A 9,328-nucleotide genomic window follows, 5' to 3' on the forward strand; every position below is an offset into this window, starting at 1 on the left:
CTGTCACAGTGTTACTCTCTAGTCGATTAGGATGGACGTACCAGGATACAAATCGTAGAAATAGACTACTTTCTCGGTGATCTATTAGTCGAATCGGATCGTCTTGCAAACAAGCGGGTATTTGTTATTCCGTTCGACATTAGACAGGATTGGATTATCGTCAAGGCTAGTGTGACAAATAGGTCTGCGGATTTTTCGTTCTCTTTTTCGTGGAAGGTGGTTACACGTCCCGAGGTCTCATACGCGGATGATGTTCTGATGTTGTGGGTGTACACATGTATAAGTTTATTTGAAACGAGAAATCGAGTTCGCCGGCGAGTTTGTAGAGATAGAATTTTATGGCAAAGTATATATCCCACGATGATTGATTCAACATGTATACGTCTGAAGACCGTATGTATAATTTTTTTTCGCAGATAGTATCGATTTTCTAATATAGGTCCACTTAAATTAATGTTTTAACGATTCGTATCGGGGAGTTGGAACAAGGAGGAGAAATTACAGGGCGTAATAAAATCAACGATGAATTTTACTTGCTCGAGCGTGTCTTCTACCTTTGCCGTGTTACCACATTGTTCTAATGGGTGGCAATTACGTAATTACCTCGATACGCGGTAACAGCTACTAGGTTCTATCAATTTCATGGCTGTGTCTTATGAAACCTGCGAATTTTTGAAACAAAGCCTGTATCTGCGTGTGTAAATGTATATACATATGTAAATAAGTCAATCGATAGGATATGGTTTCTTCTCGTCGGTGCAAAGTGAATAGCGAGCGTAAGGTCAAGGACGTTCCGAAGTCCTCCATATTATTCGCCTCTATGAAGCAATCACTATTAACATCTAACATTTGTTAATCTTAATTGTTAATGAATGCATAATAGAATTTTTTACACTCCATAATCAAATCTTTATTTCTCCCGACTTCGATTTACAGTTTAATTAAATAGCGATTTTTATAAGTTTGTTCAACGTGAAAATCAATAAAGTTATACGTGGGTTTGATAATGGAATTTTGATTGACGGAAGCATCTTACTTCCATATTGATAGTGTAACAGTATGACTCATTCTGTTGCCTTGAAGTAATATATGTATAATACTTCTTTTACGTAATACAGTATTCAAGATGCTCCGATCGGAAGAGCAATTTTTCTTAGAAAAAGATAAGCGTATGTGAAAATGCAAGTAGTATAAGTCATATTTTTAAAAAAGATACGTAATGATATTTTCGGGTTTGTGAACCTAAAGATTATTAATTATGGCATAGATTTGAGTCAACATTTTTTTTACAACTCCAACAATGAATAGTTAAAGATTTAATGCTAAATACAAATTGTATAATGAATCAACTGAACTTTGATTCTCTCGAGATAAAAAGTGATTGAGATCATTTGCATTCTCGATACTCAATTGCATCCGTGTATAATACCGTTATCATATTAATTCCAAAAACTGGTTGAAGTACATATTCCCTCCTGTCTTTACATACTTCAGCCTGATTAGACTAATGATTCGCGGTACCGTTTCCCTCCCCCGAAGCGGCAGTGAGCATGTGCATGTGAAATTAAAGTGGGTGTAATTTCTAAATGGAATGAAAACTCAGCTTTTTTTGTATAGAACTTATTTTTCATTTCGAAACCTTTCCCTCGTGGCATTCTGTTCAAAGATACACGCTCACTTAAGATAAAATAAAACGGTATAATCAATCACACAGAGAACGAAAAACTCTTGTATTTTAACTGATAAATGATTTAACTGAAAAAAAGCAAGACAGTATATTTAGTTACGCAATGATAAAAATTTGCGTAGAATAATTACACAATCGGCATTTGTCAACGGCTTTCCGATAAATCAATGTTTACCCAGCATTGATTATATAACTCCATTATTACGTATTTTCTCACTTTTAATGTAACGAATAGAATGTGACAACGATTTGAGATCATTCGAGCGCTAATAAAGGGAGATTATATTGAATTTTGGTAGTGCATCCTGTGGAACCAATCTTTTTCAATGAGGGCCGCTGGAAACGCAATTTATTGTTACGAACGCGTGACTGCAACTGCTTAAGAGACACCTTTCTTAAAACGTAGAGTTAACGAACAGTGAACGAGTCAATTCTCAATAAGTAAAACGTGCTTATTGTACGTAACGGATGCGTAACTGGTCGTTTGTATGTCGCATAAAAGGATCCATAATTGCGTCTCGAAAGCTGAATGACTCCGTTTTGCATTGGCTGGACGACGACACCGGGGACCGGGGAATGCAAGTTTGCACCGCGCTGCGCCGCCGGTGCGCTAATGAATCGAAAACGAGTCAGGTTTGTGTTGCATGAGACACGTAAATACGGCCATGCTACTAAACATCTATGCGATTGAAAATAAATAGGGGATCGTGAAACTTACGGTGCAACCACAAACTTCCTGGTCAATTAAAAGAATCCAAAAAGATGTGTAATAAAAAGAAAGGTACTTTGAACTTTGTACGCAATTTATAAACGAACAGGGATGCAAATTGATTAAAGAAACAAATTGTTTAATGAGGGAAGAGTTTCTACATGCTATTCTAAAGGAACCGCAGGCCAGCCTTGGTTTCGTGAAAAATTGCCGAGGAATTATAATTAACCGGTTAACAAGATCCAATTGGCTTCATTGTGTGGCACACTTTGTTATGCTCGTTCCTTATACATATAGATATGAAACACAGTTTACTTGGTGCGATAATTCAGGTGGTCAACACCTAGTTAGGGAGACATAAGCAGACATAAAAGAAATTGACGACTAGCGGGATTTAATTAGAGATAGTTTTTCCGCTAGCTGTAAAATTAACTTGATGTCTGCCGTTTTTATTAAATAGAGGATAAATGCGCACAGATTTATTAAATACACATTCGTTAATGAAAAAAGTGTCTTAAAGTTTCTATCAGTATACGTAAAGTAGATGAGAAAAAGTAACGATATATTACATGGCATATGAGAACGAGAGAGAATTACCAATTCCATCTTTCGATTTTCTTCTATCCACTCCTTCCATCTGGAAGGTTTCAATCGCAGTCCAATATCAATTTCCCAACTCACAATATCGACGTTAACGAACCTTTCTGTACTTACCCGAGGCAACGTACTCGCGCGCTACACGATTGACAGTAAATGATTGGTTATTCGATCACGATGTTGATTAAATAATAACTGCTTCGAATGGTATTCGAGGGTAGATTTGAAAAGCTAATTTACCACATCGATATTACATCGAATTCTTCCGGTTGCCTCTGTAGATTTTTATGAAACTCATAAATTATTGGGAAAGATCTTCAAGTGAGAATAAAATAATGGTCATTTTCGTGCTCTTAGAAAATATATAGCCTTTTATTAAGTCAAATTTAAATTACATTCAACATGAAACAATACAATGCGCGTATAAATTTATATGTATTTGGAATATTGTACAATGGTACATGTCTCGGGTCTCAAACAATAATTTCACGGATGAGTCAGTTCATAGAAAACGTCGTGGTACTGGCTCTAAAGGTATTTCTGTTCGCTCGTGTCAATGGCTCCAACGTTGCACGTATTATTATGTACACGGACCACAGACAAACAGCCAATCCGAGAAACGTGATGATTCCGTAACTGCAAATAAATCGACCGGTTATACCCTTGGCTACCGAAATAATCGTAACATCGATTAAGGATGAACGCTCGTACTTTGTAAGCCAAACCATAAATATGCCGAAACTTATGGTTACAAGCAAACTATAATTAGCCAGCGGTCGTAAACTCAACCGAGGGGGGATACGTTCCTCGTATCTGCTGGACAATCCGTTCTGCGTTCGTTTCTGTAATTTTACTACTTTCGTCGGTGGTTGTAGAATTTGTCGACATATGCTGCCGAAAAAGCCTGGCCGGTGGTACATCCTAGTTATCTGTTGCTGGTACTTTAATTAAATTATTACATATTCATTGAATAACACAGAATAACAGAACCTTTCTTGACGATGCAAAAGATCAGAAAATGATTTATAATAGTTTTTCACAATATTGCATTCCTGATAAATAATTACCTTCAAGTTTATATGTGTACACAATTTATAAAAATATTTAACTAGGACTCCACATTCGGTACTTCGAACTGGTTGCAATTCGGGATCTCCTAAATACTCGATATATTGACAAGTTTGTCTATCTTTTTGAATAGGTACAAATACACCTGGTTTACTTGTATCTAAGCTAGAGTCCAACTGAAAAAGTATCAAGTAATGAGCTTTTTATTAACTACAAGTTACTAGTAACAATATACCTGTGATTGATGACAAAACGACGTGGATAGAATGCTGTCATGATATTCTTCATCGGCTTTGATAGATACTTCAGGAATGTCTTCTACTTGAATCTACAAAAATCATGTATATTTTACCTATAATTTAGGTTTCCTATCTTCTTAGTTACCTGTAAAATTTCGATTAATTGTTGATGTGCATTCGCTAGATAAACAGGAACACGACGTCGTTCTTCTATACTAATATCGTCCGAACAGTGATCTTCACCATTGAAGAATTCCCATACTGCTAACAAAAATCCTCTATTCTTCCTTCTCTTTTCCAATGCATCAACTAAACTAGTTGCTGTTACGTGAGCTTGTTTAATTGTGGTCAATAAAGATACGACCTGCGATAAAAACTCTAAAATAAGATTTTGTTCGTGTTTATATTTTGCACGTTTCATGTACCTGTGAAGCAGTAGCCGTAGAAAACATTGGAACGTATTGATACGTCGGTCCTTCGAGCTCCAAAATTTGCTGTCGCACAATTGAGGTCCATAGGTTCGTCGACATGCGACTTCTGCTGAAACCTACGTCATCCATGTGACTTTCTATTTCGCATATTATTTTACCTAAGTATGGTTGCGAAAAAACCTAAGGAATTCATGCTTAATAAAATGTGTATAAATATTTATTAAAACCGTTCGTGAAAATTTGACATACTTTTGTAACTCTAAACAACATCAATGCATTTTTTGGAGCTACTAGATCTGTTATCATAAATCGTGGAAGCAATTGTTGGAATATTGCCGTATAAGCTAACAGATTGTTCGCAATGAAAGGCATCCATCTGGATTCGTCATGAATTTTTCCTCTTTCTTCTTCTTCTAATTTACTGTACAAAAATAAGACATTTTTCAATATATTAGACAGCATTTTCTTGATTTTTATTTTAATTACACGCTTACCCTTCTTTGGTATACGTTATACCAGGAAGATATCTCCATGGTTGAATGAAGCTTAACCATGCTTCAAGGATTAATCTAAATGAACTATCCAGAGGCCAATGATATATAGCTTTTCTAAGGAATGTGTAGATTTTGCCTTGAACGGATGGTAAAATTATCCTGCAAAACAACGTTCACCATATTTTTTTTACTTTAACAGTACTTGAATACTATTCATTTCTAAATTCCGTGTTTATATACCGTTTGAGCTCATCCATTGCACTTTTATCGCCTGTCGCGCTGTTCGCGAATTCGTGCAACGTTTTTATAAACGCCCTCACCAGACGTATATGTTCTCCAGAATGGATGCTGCACTGTAATTTAAGTTACACGCATATTCGTACAGTTTACAAGAAAAAAATATTGAAGGTGTGAATATTTACCCGACGTGGGACGGACACGTAGTACATTGAATTTAATCGTGAATTTACTTGATCATCTTCCACATAATCAACCCAAAAATCAAGAAATACTTGAACCACTGTCTCGCTTCGCCAAACTTGTGGTAAACATTGTTGCTGCGGTACGCTCGTGGAATTCGGCGATCCTGGCGACAATATCGAGGTTCTCAAAAGTCGTGGCGTTTGCATTCTGTAAAAATGTCCGATTAAAATTTTTAATTTATCGTTCAGCTCTACCGAATTGCAATTGTATGCAATCGTTCTCTCTCTTTCTTCAGTGCGTCTTTTTTTTATTGCTGAGACAGATACCTTTTAGATTCAGGTGACTGTATTAATTTTCGTTGAGATGTTTTTCTAATGTATGGCCCTATAATTGGTAAAACCGGAGAATTATCTCTCGGTAGAAAATGATACAAATAACAGTGTGCTAATTGAACATATACAGTTTCCCAATTGACCCAAACATTCTCTTGTTGATGTTCTTGCATCCAAGGATTTGTCAGATGATATGCGAAGTGAAAGATGTAATACTCGAAGGGATATGTATATTTGTTAAGGATTTATATTTCATAAACACATTGAAAGCTACTAAATTATAGAACTGTAATAAAATAAAGGATACTCATGCTTAGAGCAGACACCCCACGTGTGCCTTGATCATCTCTAATCTTGTCCAGATAAAAAGGTGGTATCATACCTTCCTTTAACATCGATTGTATTTTTGCCTAAAATACAAATGTACGTAAAACATATAATCATTTTAGTTGTACAGTTTTTATTATGATGTACTTTTACATACTGGTAGATAATAAATTGGAAAGTTGTACTTCAAATAAGAGTCTTGAAGTAGTTTGTAACACACAGAAAAAACTGGTCCTTGCGGATGTAAGAAATTACACAGTGTTTCATATTCCTGTGGATTCTTTTTGAAAGTAATAGTACGTAAACCCCAACCAATCTTGCTACCCCAACCAATGCAAAATAATGAGTCTATCAATATTGGAAAAATGTGTTGTAACTCTGTTGTACTGGATTCGTCTATTAACGTCGCTATTTCCTTGCATCTCTGTGCCAATGGCATGGTCAAGTATCTTTCTAGTCTGATCTGTATTAATTAAAAGAAAACAATCAAATGAAATTTTTATATATTTTAATATATGACAAAAATCTACATTAGCTAATACAATTCTTAGGATCCCAGAATTTGTTTCTATCGTTTTATTTTCATTCTATACTTATATAGTGCGCAGTATATTCGTTACAATTCTACAGAAATAAAAGACATGTATAACGTCTTGTACGTACATTAATTTATTTATAAAAATTTATACATGTTACAGTTAATACATAGAAAATTACATTGTACTCATTTTCTGTATTTACTTTAAATATAGCCGGTTAAACAGGTTAGTAGCATAGGTTATACTTTTATAACGTAAATTTATAAATCGAACGTTAATGAAAGTACGCGCATGCAGTACCTTAGCAACGTCTGAGGATGTAGCCATGTTTATATCTGTCCGTTTTTACACAGATTGTTGAAATTAACATGTAAATAATAATGTTTACTGTCTAATGCTGACGCTGACCATGCTTAAAGCCATTCCATATATACAATTCAACGCAATGAAGAATAGAAGTGCGCATTGCGCAGAGTCAGAGTTATCATAGACGAGATTTAAAAGCAGCCGCCAAACCAGGAGAATCTCCCCTCGATGATTTGAAAAATTCTGGCTAAAGCGTCAGAGTAATTAAGAAAAATTTGTATTGCAAAAAAAGTTCTCCAACAAAAGCTGTAGTTATCAGATACAAGAAAGGTCCAATGCAATTTCCTTCTAACTCTACTCATTAAAAAGTAATTGACGATGAACGAAAGAATTAATCGATTGATCCTGAAATATTCGAGATAGAAGAAGATTGCTTTTTTGCAGCTGTCACGTGCCGCGTAACTTCCACTCTCCCGATTCAGTTGGTCGTCCGCGCCCCGCCAAGGCCACTAAATGACCTCCGTTCACTGCCGGTACGATCGCCCCGCGCTCCGTCAAGGCCACTAAGCGACCTCCGCGGTAGCTAGGCAACCCCCGGTGGCCCATGCTCTCCTCCCCGGCTCACAATCAGTTAGTTGCGAAGATTTCATTTTCGAAGTACCATTAGTAATTTGAACATGCGAATGCACAATTCAAGTCTATTTAAGTTATTATACTCGACTCAGAAAATAAAAAAAAATGTAACTTATGCACAAACATTTGCGTAATAAATCGAAGATTGATTAGTATGAATTATGCAAATCGCGTGGCAGCTAATATTACTTGTTCATATTCGACTGTCATTCTATCGTAACAATGCAATTAATAATTATTATATAACACAGAATATGTATTACCTAACAGCTGCCACGCGATTCACATAATTCGTGCTAACCAACCATTTATTTTTTACACAAATATTTGTATGCGAAATTAGATCAATCAGTTATCGATATACGTTGTAGATAAAACTTAAACTACATGAAATGTAATGACTTATTGGGAAATATAGTATTTCATCACATATGTATGTTTTTAGGTATTTAATATTTGCAAGTGCATTAAATTACAATTAGATTAAAATAAAATGAGAAAGTTGCATTAAATTTGAATTTCTCTTACGTCGTATTATATTTTTTACGCATCAGCTTATTTCATACGATCTGGAACTAGGAACAGGGCAGGAGCATATTTCGGCATACATATCCGTCTCGCGTACCCGCATTGAGTCGTCTTTGAATTTCACAGGAACAGGAACAGAGATTTGTTTGCACACTAGACTCCTTTTATAATTTATTTGATTTAATAGTAATTAAAATAATGTGATAATTATTAATATCGGTAGCAGTCTACTAATTTTCTAAGGAAGCGTTGATATACACGTTACATCGTTTACATAAATCAGAGTAACGGCCAACTTTATTCATCGTTTGTAAAATCTATTGTGTGTCGCGTGTATCACGAGAAATATGTCTGCGAATCGATACGACTGCGGTGTGGTACTGGTGACAAATCGGTTCGCCACGATTGTTTCCATTCCATGGCTTCTCATTCCATTAGCAACAGTGTGACCTAAATACATTTTTACACGATATTTCATACATGTATACATGTATGCCGTATGTATAGTTATACGTAATCAAATTAAACGTATTATTAGCGCGCGCAAATCTGTATATTATGCACGATGCACGAGATCTCTTTGTGGCTATACGATCCAGCCTGCAGGAACATAAAATTCGATTATATGCAACACTGAAATTTATTTCTTCTTTAACGCAACTGTCTACGATACGATATTTCGGTATCGGTATTTCGAGGAACTTTAACGTTAAAGTACGTTACATATGAATTTCATCTCACTTTATTATTCGTCGTATGTATGTACATACAAAACATATTATGTCTAGATTATGTACACTCATAGCGTATGTACATGTATATTCGTAGAATTCTCTCTGTTAATAGAATATGTCTTTCTCTTTAGTGGCTTAAAAGTGGGGATTGTCGATAAGTTTTTCGCGTCTCCTTATATTCCGTCCAGGAAGAAGAACGCGACGGAGATACGCTATTTGCAGCCCCGTTCAGGCACGGAATACGTTCGAGATATGTATTTAGAAAAGAAAACGCTTCATAC

General features: G+C 35.6%; 1 protein-coding gene across 1 annotated transcript; it reads right to left on the reverse strand.

Annotated features, from left to right (window-relative positions):
- Window positions 1–3,343: 3,343 nt before the first annotated feature.
- Window positions 3,344–7,991, reverse strand: LOC108626327 (sphingomyelin phosphodiesterase 4). The gene is made up of 14 exons (XM_018026926.2): window positions 7,147–7,991; window positions 6,465–6,770; window positions 6,288–6,390; window positions 5,975–6,206; window positions 5,648–5,855; window positions 5,466–5,578; window positions 5,226–5,384; window positions 4,981–5,152; window positions 4,726–4,911; window positions 4,446–4,664; window positions 4,297–4,389; window positions 4,061–4,237; window positions 3,705–3,934; window positions 3,344–3,629 (listed from the first exon to the last, which is right to left on the reverse strand). The coding sequence occupies exons 1-14, from the start codon at window positions 7,171–7,173 to the stop codon at window positions 3,491–3,493; spliced, it is 2,364 nt and encodes a 787-aa protein (XP_017882415.1). The 5' UTR covers window positions 7,174–7,991; the 3' UTR covers window positions 3,344–3,490.
- Window positions 7,992–9,328: the final 1,337 nt, after the last annotated feature.

Source organism: Ceratina calcarata, unplaced genomic scaffold (genome assembly GCF_001652005.2).
Source record: "Ceratina calcarata isolate Rehan_Ccalc_2016 unplaced genomic scaffold, ASM165200v1 scaffold397.2, whole genome shotgun sequence".
Lineage (NCBI taxonomy): Eukaryota > Metazoa > Arthropoda > Insecta > Hymenoptera > Apidae > Ceratina > Ceratina calcarata.